At 33.5% G+C, this 23,817-nt stretch overlaps 1 protein-coding gene across 1 annotated transcript; it reads right to left on the minus strand.

Annotated features, from left to right (window-relative positions):
- Positions 1-1,423: 1,423 nt before the first annotated feature.
- LOC106461271 lies at positions 1,424-21,943 on the minus strand. Its single transcript, XM_013921087.2, has 4 exons — positions 21,671-21,943; positions 19,099-19,218; positions 7,857-8,035; positions 1,424-6,025 (listed from the first exon to the last, which is right to left on the minus strand). The coding sequence occupies exons 1-4, from the start codon at positions 21,726-21,728 to the stop codon at positions 5,942-5,944; spliced, it is 441 nt and encodes a 146-aa protein (XP_013776541.1). The 5' UTR covers positions 21,729-21,943; the 3' UTR covers positions 1,424-5,941.
- Positions 21,944-23,817: the final 1,874 nt, after the last annotated feature.

The raw sequence follows: 23,817 nt of genomic DNA on the forward strand, positions 1-23,817 counted from the left end.
ACTTTCTGCAGATGGAGTCCAGGTTTTGGGGTCGGAAGTGGTCTTTGTCTAGGACTGAGCCATTGTTTTTGGCGTTTAATATTCGCATAGAGAATCCATTTTTCCATCACAGATGACGATTCTGTCAAAAATGGTTCACGCGCATTACGCGCCAGAAGAGACGAAGCATCGTTCACACATTGGAAACGATTACCATCAGAAAGCTCGTGAGGCACCCGAACACCTTCTTTAAGGAGTTTTCCCATATTCCTTAGATATTTACGTATTGTGTCATGAGAGACATGCAATTTCATGGCCATTTCACGAGTGTGTTGCCTTGGGTTAGACTCAACAAGCATCTTCAGAGCATCAATATCAATTCCAACATGCCGGCTCTTTCCATCACAGTTTTTAAGGCTAAAGTCACCTGAACGAAATTTGCTGAACCATCGTTGACACTTACGTACGTTCAAACCATTTCCATAAGCTTCTTTGATATTGTTTTGGCTACAGAGGCATTGTTTCCCCTTCTTGTATTCAAACAGCATTACATGCCGAATGTGCGTCTCGTCGTGTGCCATCACTACAAGGGATTAGAGTATACTACACTTTACACATTATATAGGCTACACTAACATGACGTTTAGGCAGTTCGTTTAACTATTATAAGCGGTTTACGTTTTTTTTTGGGGGGGGTATCAATGAAAGTGTTCAAAAACGCGACATTAATTTCTTGATGACCTAATAGTATAAATTATCTCACTATGCTTTCATCAAAATTCCTGCTAAATAAGCTTAACTATATGTATACATCAAGCCATGTATTATTCTCATAACAATAAAGGCTGGGTGTGTTTGGACTGCGAATCTGATAGTTCATTCTTTGCATCTCTTACATAACATACATTTTTAAATTATATTAAATAATTAAAAACAACGTTTTATATTTACACAATAAAAACTTTATTGAAGCCGTACAGCTTCCACTTTAAAATACGGCTTCAATAGTTTTATAGTGTAAATATAAAAAGTTTTTAATTATTTATTATAATTAAAAAATTTTAAACACAAGTGCCGGTAGTGCATATAACATACATTATTCAACATCACAAATATCACTTATTTAAATGTAAAACAATGTAAAAAACATTACCTTAAAATAGATATCTAATAATTGCATGACACTTTCTCATGAAATTAAAAACTTCTATTTTTCTTAAATTGGAAGTACCAGTTAAAAACAAAGTGAAAGGGTTAATTTTCAATTGCTAACTTACTTTCACAATTTAAAATGTTTGAACAGTGTTTAATCACTTGTACTAAGTGTAATGTTAGTCCTTTTGGATATAAAACTTGCAACACCTTAAATTTAAAAAAAAAGTTATAATTTTATTCATTTTTTTTTACGTGCATAAAACATACATTAAGTACTAGTGGTGTTTCTAATATTGTGAAATACATCATAAATACACGAGATTTGATTACTTACTTTAAAAAAACTGGTATACCTTAATTATGCTTTCCCATTAACCAAAATATTCACCCACATAAGAAATATCTAAAAGCAAATACTGAAATTCACAAATCACATCCACAGGTTTTAGCCACAAAATACAAAAGTTTCCTTCAAGGCAATGTATTAAAAGGCAGAATTGGGCAAGAAATTTGGAATAATCTGTACAAGAGGTCAAGAATTAGGTATAAGTTTTATGAAATAAGAATTTCTTTCTTTCATTAAACCAAAGGATCATTTGCAAATTATTTGCTACTTCTATATTGTTACCACACAAGGCACATTTGTAATTATTTCTATTGCAATCAATATATTTAGCATATAAAATCTTTGCTAGTGAAATTTATTCATGTTTCCAACATCATGTACCTTATTCAAAACCTTCAAAAGAGCTTTAAAAAAGAATACAAACAATCACCACTAACTAAAGACAAAAAGTAATAACTTTGTCAGAAAATTGAGGAAAATCAAAATTATTCTAACTCTGAAGCAAAGTGTTTTGCACAATTAATTTTAGTGAAAGATAAAAAAACTATAAAATAAGACTTGTAAACTTTAGTACTATATGAGAACACAAACACTTCACATTAAATAACATTTTGTACATACAAACATAAGCATATTATTTGTTCAGTTAAAATTCAAAATGTGAGCCAAATCTATATACAGTCACTGTTTTTAATTTTGGGATATGTTATTTCTGATTATTAAAAGCACTAACAAGGTTTAGTAATGTCACACTAGGGTATTTTAAATTGTACTTTTTAACAAGTCACTCACACACACACACCTAAAAAATATTAGCCCACAACCCTTTCTCAGTGTTTCCCAAAATAACAGATATCTGACAGACACATTACCAAAACATATCACAAATATGTACATCAAAAGTTATTACACTCAAGTTGTTCCACTTGGAATTCTGATTTGTCAGTAGTATGTTTCTGAAACTACATTTGCACAGCATAATTTACTGTGGTAAACACAACAATTCGAAACATAATACAAGAAGTGGGGAAAACAAAGACAATTGTACATTTCACAAATATTTCATTTATCAAAACTTTGGTTTCACTAGTAAAGGCATCATCAAATACTAATGAAACCATGCTTGTAATAAATTAAATATTTGTGAAATGTACAATTATGTTTATTTTCCTCAATACTGCAGTTATGGAGTTTCACATAGACTAACTGTTTCAAGTATTAATTAAACAAATAAACCTGATTGCTTGCATTAAGAAATTGATATGTTCATGAGCTTTGATATGGAATACAACTATAAAGCAGACCTACAAAGAAATAATGGCAATAGAATTTCTGTTGAATTTCAACAATACATCTAGACAGAATTCATACTTAATTTCACAACATTGATAAGTGTTAGTTTTCTCCTTAATGTCAGACACAGGTTTCCCACTGACAACGTATCTACATATAGGTTTTCTGGTGAATGTTAAAGTAATATAATACAGAGGTTCTCTGCGGATTTTTACAGTAAATCTAGATGTATGTTTTCTGTTGATTCTCAAAGTATATGGGTGCTACTGAATTTCACAGTACTGTTAAACGCATAAATACCATACTCAAAATATTCATCCTCTGTTTTTGTCCTTCTTATAATATTGCTTTAAGATTATTTAGATTTACTTTCTCATACTAATGAAACCACAATGTGGACAGTACAAGCCAATTCATCCTTCTTTTTCTTCTTAATCAGTCAGTCACCAGAAAACAAATGAATCATGCATATTAACTATTCTGTGAATATAAATATTCCACAAAATAATAATACATAGGAGCTCTTGGAGAACTAAACCAAGTCATGCCTTACACCATTTGCAATTTATAACAATTTCAACATGACATAAATAGCTTTTACAAACACTACAAAAACCTAATATTATGGTTTTTCTATTACTTTGCAAAACATTAGTTAAAAAAAGCCAGTCAGCCTGATTAACATAAAGAATAAATACCATGTTGCCCTTCAATAAAGAATAAATACCATGTTGCCCTTCAAGTGAGGTGTATTAAAGTTCATATTGGAGAGTAGAAATATTTCCTCTTATAAATCTGAAGCTAAATCTTAATGATTTCAAAATTAAAAACCTTTAGAGTCTCAGATGCTCTATTCTTTTTTGTGCTAACATTTGCTGTTTTACACTTTCCCTAAATGACACTCAGTTGAACAGCATTTAACTTTATCGTTATCACCTATTGCCACAAAGTTTTAACTGTTGAATAATTTTAATTAGTATTAGGTAACCCTCTAGATGGAAACAAATTAAAGTCAAATTTAGACACCTGGACTGTAATTACAAATGTGTATTTCACAAGAGTGGTAGCTAAGGTAAATATTGTACATGTACTTTACAAGGCCGAGTAAACAAATATTTGAAGACAATAATACTTAAGAACTTTTTGTTAACTAGTGATACATTGCATCTTAGAATATGTAAACACTAAAGCTTTTCTATCAAAAGTCCTAACAAAGCAGTAGATGTGCATCACAAAACCCTCTGGTGTCAATATATTTATATATACACACACACACGCAACTGTGCAGTTTCACATTCTTGCATTCTAAGTTATTTAAACATTAACAAAGTTATAAAGGTGCATAAAACAGTGCAGAACTGTAGTTCTAATGCTACTGATATGAATGTTTAATGATATGTCTGGTTCTTGGTTTACATTGTTTTCAATTATACACCTAACATCCACGCAGAGTTTAGACAAATATCATCTGAGACACCCTACTCTAATAAATCTTGTGACAGGAGTACTGTACTATATTGAGACTTAACTAAAATTAAAAAATAAGTGCCCTTCAAGGGAAGAGGGAAAAATTTTAGCAAGACATTATTATACATACACAAAGAATGTTCTCAGTAGTTCATCAAAGTTTGTAAATTACTGCTGAAGAAAAGAAAAAAGTTGAAGTACCATTTTGCCTGTCCATTCATTAATACATTTCAGGGTGTAAACTTTTCCTCTGATAACATTCTCTATACTAATCCATGGTTTATAGCAAAATAAAAGTACTTTCTGCAATTCCATGATCAATAAAAACCCTGATAAATCAGAAAGAATGTCTACCAAGTCAATATTTCAAACCAATCTATCATGTAGAAATTGAGAGTAAAACTCAGATATGAAAAATTCTCTCTTAAAGTTTCCTAATGTTTTCACATATTTTGTAGTAAGAGTAAAGTTTTATCTTTCAATAATTATTGCGAGAGTTATAAAAATAAAATTACCTAAAATGTGTGGTTCAAATTTGAAATACCAGCTTAGTTTTCTGAAACTCAAGTTTTATGAGCTGTATATATTATTCTGAAATAAATCAGTACATATTCTTATTGTATAGGATAAAGGAAAATTAAAAGTAAAATAAAATCATTAATTCATAAATAAGTAATCTTATAAGATACTATACCAATCACAGAAGTGTAATCATAACATATCTAGACAATTACTGAAACATTTTGCAATATATGCAGACAAATTAACAATAACAAAAGAAAACCAACTTATACTGGGGAGGAGTAAGTTGTACACTATATGAAAACATACCAACATATTAAAGTTATGATAACTCCCGAGATTCTAAATTCTCCATGAACAGTGACATAACTCTGAAAATTTAGTTTGTATATTATTCATGTATTATAAAGAAATTATTATCTTAACATCAAAATTATATAAATCTTTATATTAACTTTCAAAGCAAACTAAAAATGTAATAAATACAAAATCTACAATGTACAAATGATTTTTGTTTCAATGCAAACTTTCATACTTAAACAATCTAACACTTAACTGTTAACAGTATCAAAAACATTTAAGTTTACATCTTAAAAGAAAACACCACATGCATCATAGAAACATAACATCTCAAAAAAAATATGAGGTATGAGGGAGGGGACACTATTTTAGTAGAAATCAATAGGAGCTTTCCTAATTTTTTAGCAATGGACTTTATTAATTATAGCCACAAATGACCAACAATTTTTTTTTTTCATTTTACAAAGTAAAGGAAACAACTTATAATTTGATGACAATGAACAAAAATCCTAATATATATACCATTTATATATATTTAGTGCTACAAAAGCACTATTATTTTGCCTCATATACCTGTAAAACGAGTTTCTGGAAGTATGGAAACTTTACAGCATTTGTAATATCAGAAAGAAACTTACTACTATGCACTATGTTCATTTATTAAACCTGCACAATGATGAATTTCTTTCTATAAACTTTTCAGCTAATTCTACTACAAAACAAAAAGAATAAGAGAGAAAAAAAAAAGAAAACAGCCAATCTTTATGATAACATTGTTCACTGTGTGTTGCCTTTGATATTATGATGAGATTCTTCAGGAAAAGTCCTTCTTTAAAAGACAGCCTCACAAGAAGCAGAAAGCAATACTTGTGTAAGTGATCAAAGAAGTTGTGTTGAAACAAATACAAGAACAGCAGAGATGGTGACAATCAAGAAGCTTCCTTTCTCACAAATGCCAGCTAGCTGTAATGAGAAAATTGAACAAATCACACACACAAACAAAAGAATTGAAATATGGTATGAATTGTTATTATATAAAAGTTTCAGCCAGTTAGCTGGTCACCTTCAGGTGCATTTTAGCATGTATTTTTATTAAACTCACATTTTAGTCATTTGGCATAATAATAATTTTTGACAATGGGATTTTTCATTCTTGGAGCATTCCGATATGTGCCTATGGCATTAAGCAACACTCAAATAAAAAAAGGAAAATTATATGAATGAAATCCCCTCCCCCAACTCCATATAACATGTTAGAACTTATATCCTGTCTATGGTGTACAAGTTACAACTAATAATTTCAACTGCACTTACTAAATGTCAATAAGTTGTTGTTTTTTGTACTATAACAACACAATATCCCAGGCTTTTCGATGGTTTCAATCATTTTAGTAAAATGTGTAAAGCTACTCCAGGGCTATCTGAACTAGATGTCCCTCATTCAGAAGTGACAGACCAGACAGAAGACAGCTAGTCAACACCACCCATCACCAACCCTTAGGCTATTCCAATTGAATAGTGGGATTGACCATCAATTATAACACCCCGACGACTCTAAGGGTGAGCATGTCTGGTAATGGGATTTGAAACCATGACTTACAGATTGTGAATTGAACACCCTAGACACCTGGCAAAAAATTTCTAAGTTAAGAAGTGGTAAATAAGCAGTTTAAGTGTAAAGAGTATCATTATAATGTGTTTTAAGCTAATAGATTATTTTTGATTAACTTCTTCATATTTTAATCACATCTTACAATAAAGTTAAAGTTAAAAGCTTAATTTCAAACAACTTTCTGTTAAGTAGTGCTAGCTAACTCAGACTATGACAGCCATCTTTATCACAATTTTCTTTCTTACCAAGTAGTTTTGCTTTCGTAAACCTGGTAATGAATGGATGTTTCTAAAACTTGTGTAAAAGTTGTGGTTAGTAGTCACACTTAAGTGGAGAGGCCCTTTTATGCCACTTTCCATTTCACAGTAGTTAACAACTTGGATAGGACTTCTGGTAGAAGATCAAGGGTACTTGTTAAAATTTCATTATGTCTGCAGACAATAACATTTTTTTTTTTTACAATTAGCAAAACTTGGTTTTTGATATTTTAAAAAGGGAATTTATTTTACCCATCCTCATGCCTCAAATCAAAAAAATGCAGCCTGGCTAACCAATGAATGAATATTTGCTGTAAAGTTCTTATCAATAATACAAATGTACCTACCAGTTTGCCAGCCAATTTTGATTTCATTCCTTTAAGTTGCATGCTAACTTTTTTTTTTACCACACCTTTTTTATTCACACCTAGTGTTTTTGATTACATTATGTATTAACTCTGATGTATGATGTACGACATAGGAATGGAACAAAACTTGGTAGCATTGATATATATACTTGAAAGAGATTCAAGTGCAGTAAGAGTAAACACAGCAGCATACATTAGGCTGAATATTCTTTGAGAAACCTTTGGCTATAGGAAAGTAAAGAACGACTATCACCCTGGTTTACTCAAAACACATCACTAACAGTAATACTTTAGGGTTCATAAATAAAATCATGAGTAGACTTAGACATTTTTGAGAGAAACCTAGACCAACAAATTATATTGTAACAGATCCTACATAAATGTCAATGTTAGGCTTGTTTTAGTTGAAAAACTAAATTTGAATGCTTAGTTATTTTCAGTCATTCTGCTCATATTATGGTATTTATTAAACACAAGTGTCTTAGAAAGTTCTTGATGGTTAATTAAAGCAATTCTAATGAAGACATCTCCTAAAATACTTGTAGCTTGATACTTACGGTTACATAATAATTACAACGGTCACCGTGACAGCACTCTGCACACTCCCAGTCATTATACCATATTTTGTCACAGCGTTTGCTGATATTTCTGTCAAATTCCTCACATATATCTCCTGTAGCACATCTTTTGGTGATATAGAACTGTTTCTCTCCAGATGGTGCCCAGTAAGGAGTACCTAAAATTGTTGTATTTGAATGAATATTTGCATCAATCATGTAACAGAAGGTTACTTCAGTGATTACTATAATATACACCAATAATCCCATTTATGGGAAATTTTAAGTGAACATATTAAAAGTTATATTTTACATTTTGAACAAGACATATTTGTTGAAAATTTTATTGTAAACATTTAAATTATTTATCAAGATTTTGCACATTGAGCAAATGTAAGTTATTTTTTGAAGATATTATCAGGAAAGATGAAACCATTTTCTTCAATAATATATCTGAACAAGGTTTCTGAGTACAATAATGTACCTGAATAAGATTTCTAGGCAGTTAATTGATATAATCAATTACTTATGAGCAGCGATTACATTAACATCACATGATATTTTGGAACAACATGGGAACTATTGGTCCATCTTGGCTGTTCCATCCTCAAAAACTAAATTAAAATGATTAAAAAAAATAAAATAAACACATTTTAAACCCAGCCCTTTTCATTCATATACTTATCAAGTTTTTCTTAAACTCACTTAAATTTACTGCCTCTACAACATCTGAAGGCAACCCATTCTAAAGGCTAACCATCTTGTTAGGCAACTAAAATTGTCTTAGGTTTTCAGTAACCAGAAATTGCTATCACATTTGTTTGGCAACTGTCTGGTTACACCCACTGCCAACCTTTTTTTTTTTTCTTGTATGTGCCAATCCTGTACTAATCAATTAATGGCAGTCAATTAATTGATTAGCAAATTATCACTAATTGCCCAATTCTAGTTTCTGGGTACAATAATATATCTGAACAAGGTTTCCAAGCACAATGATATACCTGAACAGTTTCCATATTTACAATTGGATAGTGACAAAGATCTTTTACTGAATAGGTCTACATACTATATTCAGGTTCAAGAGTAATTGTATGTCATAGGAAAAAGGTTATTGCTTTTTCATTGCATGCACCATCTATGATGTTTGTTAAATGTAGAGAAAAAGATGAATTTATATGAAGGAACATATTTTGACTAAATTTGACTCTTTATCATAAACACTGAAGACCATACATTTCCACAAAATGTATTTGTTAAATACATACTAAATCAGTCTCACAGTGACAAGTAGCACTTTAACTTCTACAAAGTAATTTTATGTGATCATAGCCTTTGAAAAAAATGTGGTAATATAACTTAATCATATTTGTGTAAAATCATACGTATGTGTGATTTTGACCTTGAAGAAATATCCAATATGTGCATTATTACATATCATTAAATGCAGGTTTTAAAATAACAGTAACACACAGTACATTGAAGATGCATCATTACTGACAAACAACAAAGCCCTGTAATGCTTATTTCATTAATGTTTATATGTACTGTTGTAATATACACAAAATTTTGCTAGCATGACTTGTACTTTTATAATATACATAAATTTTACTTAACACTGAATTTCAAGCAAGGCCCAAAGATAGTAAGTTTTACCACAACAGTATACAATATAAACAGGTTAATTTTCCTTGTGACTGATATGTTACCACAGATTAATACACAGTATTAATTCTTAGGATTGTTCACTTTCCAAGAAGGTTGTGTTAAGCACTACATAAAAGTAAGTTTGAAACCAAATCATTTCTTGTGTGTGTGTGTGTGTTGAGGAGTAGTTTGATGCTACCCTATTTACAATTGAGGCAATAGATAAAAAAGAAGAGTAAATTGTGAGAAACAGCTGCAAAATTTCAAGAGGAATTTAAGATTTTATGTGCAAAGCATATAGCAAGTAAAAATAACTTTTCAGGAAGTTACAAACAGTACCAACAGGCTAGAAGTAATGGCAGGTTCTATTAAGTAACATATTGCAGTCTTTAGCTTGGCAGATCTGTGGAGTAAATAGGAAGAAAAGAATTACATTATACCATCCAAGAGCAGGGGTGGAGGATACAAGTGATGGAGCAAGTGATGTAGTGAAGGGTGCTGGCAGTGAAGCAGTTTTTATAGTGCACATAAGGGAGGGTAGGTCAGAAAATATAATTGATAAGTAGAAGGGATTGAAAAAGCCATTTAAAGAAAAGGCTACTAACTCAACAGTACAGGTAGCTTTAAAAGTACAATAGACTGTGGTGAGGGCCAGGATAAACTCAATGAAGAAAAAATAAGATGTAGAGAAAAGTATAGTGTAGGACCAGAGTACAGAAGTAGTTTTAAGAGTAGGCTAAACTGTTATCATTGTAATAATTGAAATACAAGATTTTAGAGCACTAGTTAGAACAGAGGATTTGGATGTGATGGGAATAAACTGAAACTTGGTTGAATGTAGACAATTTTAATATCAAAAATTTGAAATACAGGGTCTTAGGTTCTGTTAGCAGATATAAGAGAAGAAACCTTTTATTTAGATAGAATTTGTTACAGATCACCAGATGAAACTGAGAAACTATTGTGAGAAAAAGAATTCAACAGTTAACGAGGTCATAATTGTGGGAAGGATTTTGATTTGAGGTATATGAATTGAGAAATGCTTGTCAACCCAAGATTTTAGAAACTACGGAGAATGGTTTTCTTCACCAATTGGTCAGGGAAACTACTAAGAACAATGCTATTTTAGATTTATTGTTAGCTTCTACTATAGAAATGACTGACAAGGTGGAGATTGGAGAACAACTGGTTGCAAGTTCTCATTACTCAATCAGGTTTGATGTTTTGCTGCATATGAAGATAAGGGATAGTGAGATTTTGGTCAAAAATTAAAAAAAAAACATTCTTGATGGATGTCACAAGCATTATCTGTTTTGAATTGTGCAATTGAATTAACTGGAGATACTGATGAAATATGGAAAAAAGTTATGATACATTTTTAAATATTGAAGACAGACATGATCCCTATGAAAAGGAAAAAAAGGTTGGCTGAAAAGTGGTACAAAAAATGAAATTAAAGAAAGGCATTATAAATTTAAGAAGTTTAAATTGACTGCTACAGCAGGAGATTTAAGGAATTACAGAAGATCAAGAGAGTCAAATAGGAAATCAAAAAGTTATGTAAAAAGATTGGCTGTAAATATGAAAATTAACATTAAGGATTTTTTAAATATATTAATGGTAAGTAAAGCAAAAGATTGGGAGTAGAGCCTTTGAGGGATGATACAGGAAAGCTTGTATCTGATGATTGAGTTGACTGGGTTATTAAAATCTACTTTTTCTTTGATTTTTATTAATGCAGATGCAAGTAATATTCCTCATCCTGAACAACTGATAAATGAAAACAAGATCAAACAGTGCAATCAATAACATTTTCCTAAATTGAAAATGTATTTCCAATAATACTTACCTCTGCATGTCATATAGCTATTTCTCTATCTCCAGGGTTTCCACTCTTTCCCCATCTAAGCATGGAAAATGCTTGCTTCAGTCTTTTATACCCCACTCAAATGCCCTTAGCAAATTCCAATTTGTAAAATTCTCCACCAACTTCAATGCAACTCTAACTAGATACTGTATACAAACACCTCATTCAGATAATGTAATCATTTTTTCGAAACATAAACCGGCTTTTAGTGGGGAGGTAGGACAGGAGAGTGTCAGTGGTCATAAGGATTATTAGAAATATATTTTCAGTTGAGGAAAATGGTAACTTCCAAAACATACTTACCTCCACTGACACTATAGCTAGAATCCCACATTAAGAAGGTGGAGGGGTCAGTGCAGGTATGAAAAATACAGAAAGCATCTGTATAGAACAGGAGTGTACCAGGATAAAGATGGTACAAGAGTGAGGGAACTGCACTACATCCAGAACAGGTATGCTCTTCACCTGGAACTCAGTTTTTATACCAACAGTGGAATAGAATATGATTAATCGTCAGTATAGGCTAACCCAAACAGATATCCAAGGTTCCAAAACTCTGGGTTGGAATTAAGAGGTAGTGGTATCTATATCCCACATTGATGGCATGGGTTATTGATCTGCAATGTTTTTTTGTTTTGTTTTTTATTGGATCCCAGTCTGTAGCCATAGAGTGATGCATTTCAAACCATCTGAATAATGACGAGAAAATAAGCAACATCGAAGTGGACAAACTTTTTCCTCCACCTGAAGAAGTCCAAAAGGCAACACCCCAGGCTCGGAATGATGGGACTTTGTATGCTGTACTCAACCAAAGGAACAGAATTCATTCAGTATAGAATTATGAGCATTCATTCTCACTCCCCAGCCAAGTGGGCAAGGAGTATTCTGTTTGTCACTGGAATTATGAAGAGGATGTGGAACCTGTACTCAATCAAGGACCTAGGATGGGACCACTTCGCGTTTGGAATTATGATGAGATAGTGGATCTCCTTTCATGCACAATATACAAAATCAACATTGATCAAAGAGAAGGACCATGCACCCCCCAACTGGATAGCTTTGTGTCAAATCTAAAACGGAACTACGAGTCGGCTCCGGGGGAGGCTGGTGTCACTCCTACTGATATCTGTGAAAAACATCCAGGGACCTGAGAAGGAGGACTCCCAATTTCACCCTCTTCTCCAAGAGCAGAGGAACACACTTGAACATTCTGGGGGAAGACCACCTGTTGACCACCCCAGTGACTGGAAACTGGGTGTGGTAAGGACTCCCTAGCTTCACTAGTAGAGTCTGAGGGACAATACACATTGGGGGAGTCCTGAGGAACAGTGTTTTGGAAACTGTGCAATAGGTGAACCAAATTCCCTACATTTTTAAAAACAAACTGAACCTGATTTATTCAACCTGAAAATTGGCAAGGATGGGCAGGATCCCCTTTAGCTTTAATCATGATAGTCCACGAGTGGAAGTCCATAATAATAAGGTAATACCATCCAGTAGGTGCTTAGACGGTCTTATGGAACATCCCATTTAGACAGAGCCTGTTGCAACCTGTAGTAATTATAGTGAAAGTGGTTGCTAGTACAGAATTTAAAAGAGAACATCCACCTGCCTGGGCAAGACTTGCCACATAGTGGGAATCAGTGAAAAATAAAGGGACCCTGGAAATAAAAGAGTATATGATCAAGGTGGAAAATACTCATCACTGGTTAAAATATAACAGATGTGGTAAAAATAGCACAGGGGGTAATCGAAAACCCTCAGAAGAAGAAACTGCCAGATCATGTAAATAATGATATAGGAAAGTATTTGTAGTCCACATACCAGCCCACACAATGTCTTCCAGAGAGCATTTCAACTGGGTGGCTAATGACAGAGATGTAACAAATCTGGTGAGATGTGACAAAATATTCTGCTCCTCTAAGAATAATTCATTATAGGCCACGTGAATCAATTTACAAAACCACCTTGTTATGGTAATGGGAGATAAGTCACAGGAAATAGAAGGATTCCAATGAATGAACAATTGATTCCTACTACCTTGAAATGAGTTAGTATGACAGGACATAAATGATCAGGATCAAAGTGGTCATAAAGGTCAGAAATGGATTGGTAAGAAGGATCTTTCCCCTTCCTTGGCTGCCAGAGTCTTGGGAAGAAAAGACCAATTGAGATAAAAGCAGGACAAATGTGGAATGGTAAAGAGTGTGATAAACACAGCTTGCAAACAACTCCAATCAACATCATCCACAAGTCAACAACAATAAAAAATACAATTTAAGAAAAAGGTGAAACAAAGAACACAAAGCTAAGGGCTCAAAGAAAAGATGAGACAATGCATATAAAACAACTGTAAAATCCTAATTCGATTATTGAAAAGGTTGTTTGAGTCGAAGAATATGAAAGGATTTGAATACACCTGATAGTATTGAGGATTCAAAACCTTCTGCTATTTGGAATACCAAAAAATAGTGGCTAAAGATGCCTTATATAAAGCCATCTTAGACGAAGCCTAAGAAAAGACCCCTCACAAATACCCAAGTCAGAAAATGTGATACGGTATATACTTTAAGATGAAGAGGGTTTAAATTCTTTTTAATACACCACTGACAATAAGTATTCTATTTCCATTGATAAAAGGCCATGGTTGGCCTATGGAGAAATCTAGTTAAATACAGAAGAGCATTAGAAGTTAAACCATTTTGTCAAACAAAGGACCACATAATAACTCCCAAGCATGAACACTGAGTTTCCGAACATCTGGGTGGAGAATGTATGATTGAGGTTGTCTCAATAGAGACTGCCAATGTGGAAGAGGTAGATATGGAAATTCCTGCAGATACATGTCTGGCCAATATGGTGCACCCAAGAGAACTCAACAGGTAGTGGAACAAACCATAGCCAGAAACCGAAGCAGTAGCCAAATAGGGAGGAAAGGCATACAGATGTAAACCTCTCCAGTCCTGACTGAATGTATCTACTGCTGACACTTGAGGATGAGGTATCAAAGACTGAAACAATTGCAGTTGAGAATTCCAATGAGTTGCAAATGCATTGACTATTGAAGACACGAACTGAGAGCAAATCCACTGAAAAACCTCATAATGTAGCCTCCACTCCATTGGAAAAATCCAGTTGGGTCGAGACAAGTGATCTGCAATTAAATTTGTCACTCCTGGAACATGACATGCTAAAAGACTGATATGATTGGAATGAGTTCAGTAGAAACGATCCAAGGTAAGAAAACAAAGGTCTCAAGAATGTGTGCCTCCTTGACAAGAAACATAAGATACCACCATGGAATTGTCGGAATGTATCAAGACAATTTTTCCCTTCAAAAGAGACAGACCTTGAATCATTGCCCAGTGTACTGCAAGGAGTTTGAGAACTTTGATATGGGGGGTAGACTCATCTTCCGTCTAAATACCTTGGAATTCAAACATAAGCTTTGAACATAAGCTCCCCCAGCCCTGAGGAGATGCACCTGTGAACAGATGGATCTTGGGATGAGGTAGTGGAATGGGTACCCCAATAGTAGTGTTGTTCCAGTCCAACCACCATTCGCAACTGATGATGTTGCTGCTGAGTAATGAGACAGGATGATACAAAGGATCAGAATGCATGATCCATTGGTCACACAGTGACCTCATATGTGTTCATCCCAATGGAATGAGAGGCTTGAGGGATGCCCACATCTCCAAAAGAGAGAGAACCATTTGTGCAGTAGGAATAGGGGACAAAATTAAAAGCCTAACAGCTGTTTCCATGGCTTGAAACCTGATAGGTGTTGGTTGAGCACAACTTTGGTGAGTATTGAAGAACACACCCAGATGAACAAGATATTGTGTCAGTGACAGAATAGATTTCTCCAGTCTGATAAGGAAGCCCGCTTTTGTGGCTCCTGAAAGGAGAATCTGCTAATTGATGGGATGGTGCCAGAAGGAGCCAGTCGTCCAAATAATGATGTGCGCTCAGGCCCAAGGAATGCAAGTGATGAGAAAAAGCTCAAACAACTCTGCAGAAGACACCAGGTGCTGATGCAAGACCAAAAGGTACCCTGAACTGCAACACCTGACCCTTATGTACATATTTGAGAAACCTTTGGGAAGATTCTGCTATGGGAATATGGAGATAAGCATCAGTAACATCCAACTTGGCTATCCAGAGCCCTGGCACAAAGTGTCATCGTAGGTTTAGAAAAGATTCCATTGTAAAGCGAAGGTGATCTAAAAATTGGTTGAGTTGAGACAGATCGATGATTGGAAGCCAATCTCCTGCTTCTTGGGTACAACAAATAAATGGGAATAAAATACTAGAAGAATGGGATCAATCCTCTCTACTGCCCTTTTGACTAACAACTCTCTTTTGGCCTGGGAACAAAGCTCCGCTCACCATGGATCTGTTGGAGGTGAAAAGGCAACAAATTGTGCAGATAATAGTGGAGGTGATGTAAACTGAATGACCAACCTTGAAGCTAGAACATGGAGTACCCATAGATCCCTGGTGAAAGAACTCCAAATGTCCAGAAAGTGGTGTAATCGTGCTCCCACTGCTCCCAAACCCATGGGATAGTCACTGATGCCATTGTCAACGGTCCGCCCAAGCCAAACAACCTCGAGAATACCGACGGACTCTATTATGAGAACCAACAGACTTTGGAACTGAAGGAGGGGGTTGGGAAACACTCCCAAATTAGCACCAGAAAGGCGAGAAGCCAACAATGATAAAGAAGAATGTAAACAAGCTGAATCAATATGTGATTCTATTGTCTCTGGAACTCCAGCAAACAACATGGGACAGAGAAAAGGAGCTTCATGTAACTCCCCAAGGGCAGAAGACAGTAAACAAACAAACCAGCCAAGAAACCAAAGAAAGAACTGAAGAAGACAATCTGGCTGACGTGGCTGATCAAAATGATCCTCTGTTGAGGCCGACCTAGTAAAAGGAGCCGAAAAAAATTGATTCTAATTTCTCACCAGCTGGTCCTGGATCATTGGCAAAATCTGCCTCAGAACCTCTCAGAGACACACCCACGGTCCACATATATGTCTCCATCTCACAACGGATCACATCAAGGACAGCTTTGACTGAGAGTAACCCCTCCCTTGGCAGTTGACAAACACCAGATAGCAGAGGTGGAAAAGAAGAGGTCTGGTTGGCCTCTGCAGTAGAAACATTAACTTGGGAATCATCCCTGTCAGTACATTTTTTTTTGTTAAAGTTTTTATAAATATAAATGAAGATATAACCGTAGTAATGCCAACAATGTTCAAAGTCGCAACGTAAATTGTGAATCACAACACTCTTGTTTACAGAAACCCATGCCAAATAATTTGTTGAGAAAAAGTGATTACATTATCTAAATGAGGTGCTTATATACAGTACCTAGACAGAGAGTGCATTGAAGTTGGTGGAGAATTTTGCAAATGAGAATTTGCCAAGGGCATTTGAGTGGGGTATAAAAGACTGGAGTAAGCATTGAAAATGCTTAGATGGGCAAAGAGTGGAATTCCTGGAGATCGAGAAATAGCTAATAGTGTCAGCAGAGGTAAGTATGTTTTGGAAACATTAAATCTGAGCTTGTGAAGAAAAAATTGGGAAGGTTACAGAATGATAATGCTTCTAGCCCAAATAATACATTTCCAAGGGTTTTGAAGAAGGTTAAAGATTGGGTATGTAAGCCACTTGCTACTATTCATTTTTAAGTCCTTAAATACTGGGTAGGTGCCAAAAGACTGGAACCTGACTAACATTACTTCTCTTTTTCAAGTGAGGTGATAAAAACTGTTCCAGTAATCATAAGCCAACTAATCTCACATCTGTTTTGCAAGGACATTTAACAAAGTTCAAAATTTTGTTGGATAGCATGGTTTCACTAGAGGAAAATCTTGCCTTACTAATCTTTCAACATTTTCTTTGAAAAGGTTTCTGCTTATGTAGATGAGGGTACGTGTGGATTTGGTGTACTGAGATTTTCAGAAAGCATTTGACAAGGAACCCCATAAAAGGCTTGTTAAAAAGTTCTCTGTAGACTTAGGAGAAAGGTTGGCTCATGGATAAAAGAAGTGACTGGATGGAAAAGATCAGAAGATTGTTATAATTGGAGTTGAGCCAACCTGAATTTATGTCATAAATGAGATACATCAGGGTTCACTGTTAGGACTTTTGCTCTTATTCATTTACTTCAATAACACAGATGTAAGAATGGTCAATGAACTACTTAATTTAGCTGATATTAAGGATTTTGGTGTTGCTGGCTACAAGGAAGATGCTCAGATTATTTCATAAATTGGGCGGATAGCTTTTAATTATAATAAATGCATTATAGTGCACCTGAGATACCATAATTTGAATTATAACATGTAATTGCTTTGTATGAAACTTAGTTTCAGGATATCTTCAATTTGTTTCTTATTAAAGTATATGTCCTGAAGGTGATATAGAGAAAAGTTCTAAAATGGTTCCTCATTTGAGTTTGAAATTTGACATCAGCACATTCCCTAATTTATAACTGGAATTAGGTGAATCAAGAGAGGCCTTGATTTGTGTGTTCAAACTGGTTAGGGGATTGAATAAAATGACTGTTATAGGAATAGTCTACATGAAGGATAGGTAGCATTTAAATGTACAGGTACATTGAGATAAATAATGCATAAGGATAAATATGATGCAAAGCACCCTTGTTTTGTTTCTTCTCAGGATTTTAAAGGAGTTCAAAGATAAAAGAGGTGAGCCTCACTCATTTTTAGTAGGTCCATAGAAAGTGAACACTTGCTGGAGGATTGGACAGCTACTAAAATTAACTTCCACTTTTAAAATGGATGAGGAGTTGCTCGAGAAGTAATTATCTCCTCATACAAATTAGTTGTTATGCCTAACATAAAATACTGTTTGCAGTTTTGACCTTGTTACCTAAGAAAAGATATTTACTCAATAGAAAGATGTTCAGAGGAGGGCAACTAGAATGATTCCTAGAATGGAAGGATTATTTTAAGAGGACAGGTTGAGATCTCTTAACTTGTTTTCTCTTGAGAAAAGAAAGAAAGAGATGATGTGATTGTAGCTTACAAAATTATACAGGGGTCATTAATAGGATAAAGGGTTTGATTTCTTTGTGCTTTGTTTTGAAGACAACAGAAATCCTTAAAGAATTCATTGCCACCAGTAGTAACATAAACCAGCACTTTGCAAGAGTTTAAGAAGGAAATAAATGAATTCCTTAAAACAAAGGGTGGATTTAAACTTTTACTTTTTCTCAGAGAAAGAGTGAGACAAGACAGCCTTCAAAGACCTAATGATTTCTTGTTCATAATGCTATATCCTTCTGGGATTACTGACAATTGCCAAGTTTCAGAAGATAAGAATATGGAACACTGATAACATTTAAAGGTTGTTGAACTTGAACAACTACATTAGGCTTATGCCCATGTCTTTAAACAGAACTACTTTAACTTCTGGCTGATTAATGTGTGAAATAATTATGTGAAAAGCATAGTGAGAAATATTAAGATTGGTTTAATTCAAAGATCTATTGTTTCAGTTTCACACAAAGAACTGGAATTTGGACTGTGGAACTCAAATGACACATTTGTTTAAAAACAACTGGAAAAAAGTTTCAGAGCAAAGCATTATCCTACACTCTTTAATGGAATATAACAGAAGTTTACTCTTATTGTAATTGTTTCAATTTGTCAATTAAAGTTATGAATACATATAAAAACAAACACTTACTTCCCCACTTAACTTCAGAGAGGCACCTCTCTTCCATTGGTTCACATGTTTTTATTGTTTTCACACACTTGTCTTCATTGTTTTCTTGATTAGTGCAAACATAGCACTCTAGAGCAAAAACTGTCAATAAGAGACAAATTTATCTTAATAAGTAATTCCTTTCTGCCTTTAGAGTTACAATGATAGCCTCAAGACATACATTTTCTAGTAAATCAAATTATTCACAAGTTTCATTAAGAAGAAAAATGGAAAAGTTTCAAACCTTGTACAATTAGCCTGAAAAAGTGAAAAATTTGTGATATATGAGAGGAAGTGATCTGGAGTTTGTTGAGTGGGGCGAGACCAATTTTCCCTTTTTCAAATATATTTTCTTGGCAAAGTCTATCACTTACTTTAATTTACACTTGGCTATCTTGTCCTAGTGTTTATAAAAGTTAACATTACGTCAACATACACATGAATTTTATTTTTGCATTATCACAAGTGAGCTTTAGCTTTATATTTCAGCAGGGAAAAATGGCATTTTTTTTATATTAACATTGGAGATTACCACATTATCAGTATTTTCCAATATACGATGCGAGACATACATCATTTAAAAAAAGAATACCAATTCTGACCGATCACTAAATCAGAAGGAAATGTGCAGTTTCATCCCAAGATGTGAAGAAACCAAACCGGTACAAATGTATAAATGAGAATTTAGAGGCAAGGTTTCAGAGTAAAATGTATTGATTCTCTTGTAAACATTTCTGTACTCTAGTAAAAAGTTCAATAAGCATTTGGATATATACATACTTAGTGCATACTTCAAACACATACATGTATGATAAAACGTTTATATATAATAATGTTCAATAAAAAAAAAGGAAAAATATCAGCTGACACAGAGATAGATTGACACAGGTGGTCGAGAACATAGAAAAAGATGACAAAAACCATTAAGCCCATTAAGATCAGCCCTAAAAAAACGTTTTATTGTTGTAGACATTAACTTGAGGAATTGTTTGGCAGACAATGAGTTATGCAATTTAACCTCATTTGAGTTTTTGCTGGATAATTTTATGAATGGAAATGGACATATTTATATGTAGATTAGATTATTTTCTTTAATTAATGATGTCAATGGGCCAAAAGACTCTTTTGCCTGTTTTATATAATGTTCTTTCTGAAAGCCAAAATATACATCTAGAGTTCTAAGACTGATTGAAATATTTTTTTTAATTAAGGGTTTGAAGATTATTAAAACCTTGTATGAATCCAATGAGGCTTCATTTAGAGTGATGGCTCTTCACTACAGGAAACCTATAAACAAGCCATAAAAATGTAGCCAAGAAATAGAATTAACAGGAAAGCTGACATTGAGATTGGTGTAATGGGAGATATCTCAGTATACAACAATTAAATGTTTGACTGCACATTTCAAGCTATTATTGAAATGCTGAGAATATTGTTTCTCTGGATTAAGCAAGCAGTACTGAAACAGGACCTATAATAGGAAGTTGTATACAAGTACTTTTCAGGCAAGAATGGAGTGTCCACACATTCTTCAAAGACTTGCTTGGGCCCATTACTAAAAGAAAAGTCTGTAGGTTTCTACTACACTGGGCTTTTATTTAATTTCCTTGGAATAATAAAAGGTAATTTCACCTGTGTACATTACATATTTTCTACTACCAACCTACAACAAATTACACATAGAAACTCCTTTTTTGATGTATCTAACTTTGATCTTTAAAATACTCATTCAATTTTCTCTAAAACTCATTTAATGCTGCAGCTTCTATCACAATAGAAGGCAAACTATTCCATAATCCAACTATTCTATTACAGAAATAAGAAGAGAATAAGTGAAGAGAAAATGACATAAAGGTCTAATCTATTTATCAAAACCAAACACCCATGTTTTGGTAAATTTTATAATCATGCAAATAACCACAGAACCAGTAACCATTTTGAAGTTTTAAAAACTGAAAAAGCTTAAGACATTTACAGAGTATTGCTATGAGTACGAAAACCTCTTTTTATTCACATAGATTAATTAGTTCTTGAAATAAACTTCCAAGTTCCACTGTTCCAGGGACAGGCATGAAAGGTGTTAACTCTGTTACTTCTCAGTTGAAACTTGAAGAATATCTAATTACAGACTACTATCTTTACTCTTATTTGATTTGCTGCCTATTAGAAAATGTTACGGGTTAAATTCCAAAAACTAATGGATCTTTGATTTTGAAAACCCATAGGCCTAAAATTTTTGATAAACTGCAGCTTGGGTGATTTTTATTACAAACTTTAGTTCTCTTCCTGCTTATTATTAAGTTACTCTAACTAAGTAAAATCAAACAAACTACTTTGTTTGCAATAAGACCTAATTAGAAATAAATAATGGTCACTTATTTTAGAAGTAACATGTCTGCCAATAAATAAAAGTTCACCAATGCCCTTTGTTAGGCCTAATATCAATAAGTGATACTATATTATCCTTACACAAGTTACATAACAGTGTATTTATAAATTACAATTTCACGCAACTAACACCTTCACTAGGTAAAGTTATTTATCTTTGTCTTACCTGATGTTGAGATGATAAAAAAACAAATAATAACGTACCACAAATTTAAATTCGTCATTTCCAAATAAACACTTATAATATTACTGGGGTTTGGTCTAACTTAAAATACAAAATGACCATCAACAACGAAAAAAACTGAGATATTAGTTGCCGAAGGTAAATAATACGGAAAATTTATACTACTACAACATTGTAACGAGTAACATTTAATCTACGACATTCAAACATAACTCCGCCCATTCGGCGTCCACACCTTAGTCTACCTGTTCGGTTGATACCACTTCAATATCATAGGTGGGTTCCTCTTAGACTTTAACACACGCTAAAGTCGGAAATTGAATACAATTTTAATAAAATGATTTGTAATATTTTCCTAACAAAACTGCTGAAATAGAGGCTCAGTTTAATGTATAATTATTTTTAACAACCTTAATGGAAATTTGAATTCTGTAGTGTCTTCTGTATAAATATAATAATACTATCTGGGTGTGAATGGATTTTCTCCAAAATTGGTATGGATGTTCATTAGGGTCCATGCGGGTTTAGATACAAATTTCCAGTTTTACATTTTGCGGTTTTTATAGGCGTTTTTGCGTTTTTTTTTTGTTTGTTTTTTTCACAGTGTGAATCTCTTTACTTTTGTTGTCTCTTCTTTAACAAATTCACCACCTGCAAAACATCTCAATATTGAAATTAAAACTTTCTTTTGGTATTAATTAAATTCATAAATACACTGTATTTCCAATAACACTTTCCAGGTTGTTCATCATATTCATACTCGTATTCATAAATGCTTAACGTAGAGATCCATTCCTTTGTTTCCATGCTCTCATTTTCTACTTTCAGTTTTCCTTCTTATTTATTATTATACACTCTTTGTGTATATTCTACATTTTTGGTTTACATAGCCATATAATTCTTCCGCCATCATGATTTGTCAACAACTCTGGTAGTATATATATGTCGTTTCTTGCTACAACACGAACCATTTCAGTAACGTTTGAATTACTTGCTGAAGCTAAGCTTGGTAACAACAGTAATGTTGTCTAGGGGCTGTCAAACTCAACTAATTTTTATTTCATACTTCAAAAACTAAACAATCACAGGTAAAATTCGGCCAAATCAGGATATATGATGTAAAGGTCTATTTACCAGGATTAAAATTGTCCTGCTAATATTGTACTCCAATACACATTCAAAGAAAGCTGGACTTGTTGATTGTTGATCCAGTGTATTTTCCATAAAGATTAATGAAAAACGTAGTGAGTACCGGGTTGTATACTTTGCAGAGTTTTCACTACTCAGCTATTGAAACATTAATGGACGTTTTGCATCAAGAATTTTCACTCAGTGGTTCAGGAAGCAAGGGATTATGTTGCCCTTTCACTCATTGATTTTTCAGTCACATAGTCATCCTAAATGTTGATAATCAAGTGATAATTCTACATTATAGTACATACATCACATATCAACACCACTCTATAACTTCGAAAGCAAGGAATTCCACTTCCTTTCACTCCATAATCATGCTAATCAGCAACTCTTCTAACTGTTAATAATAAAGTAGCATCTGCAAAATGTAGATTGTACATCCTGCTAGACTTTACTACTCAATAGTTCAGAAAGCAAGGCAGAGCTTTACCAAATGATTTTTCAACTGCGCAATTATATGTTAACATCATCATTTTTAATACATGATGCCTTATTGCCTTATTGCCTAGTAGCAAATGATTCAAAAAATGAAAAATGTTCTAGTAAATACATTATTTATCAACTCTGGAATGGAATCTTATAATCTTAAATATGTTTTTTCAATATTTTTCCAATTGAACTAACTTATATAGGTGAATTTTCAATTGCACAAATATTTTTACAGGTGCACAATTTGTGATCAACTGCGCATTAGAAAAACCCCTGAAGCAAGGAATGCTATTTCCTTTCAGTCATTAATTGCATGAAACAATGACTGTCTTAGTTTTGATGATCAAGCAGTAACTCTACAATATAGTGCATACTATACTTTCAACATTACTCAGTGGCTTGGAAACCAAGGGTTGAAACAGTTTCACTCAACAATATATCATTCAATTGTTCATCCTAGTTTCGAGTATCAGGCTGTAGACATATAGTGTAGCGTATACACAGCG

The sequence above is a fragment of the Limulus polyphemus genome, unplaced genomic scaffold (genome assembly GCF_000517525.1).
Source record: "Limulus polyphemus unplaced genomic scaffold, Limulus_polyphemus-2.1.2 Scaffold925, whole genome shotgun sequence".
NCBI classification, from domain to species: domain Eukaryota; kingdom Metazoa; phylum Arthropoda; class Merostomata; order Xiphosura; family Limulidae; genus Limulus; species Limulus polyphemus.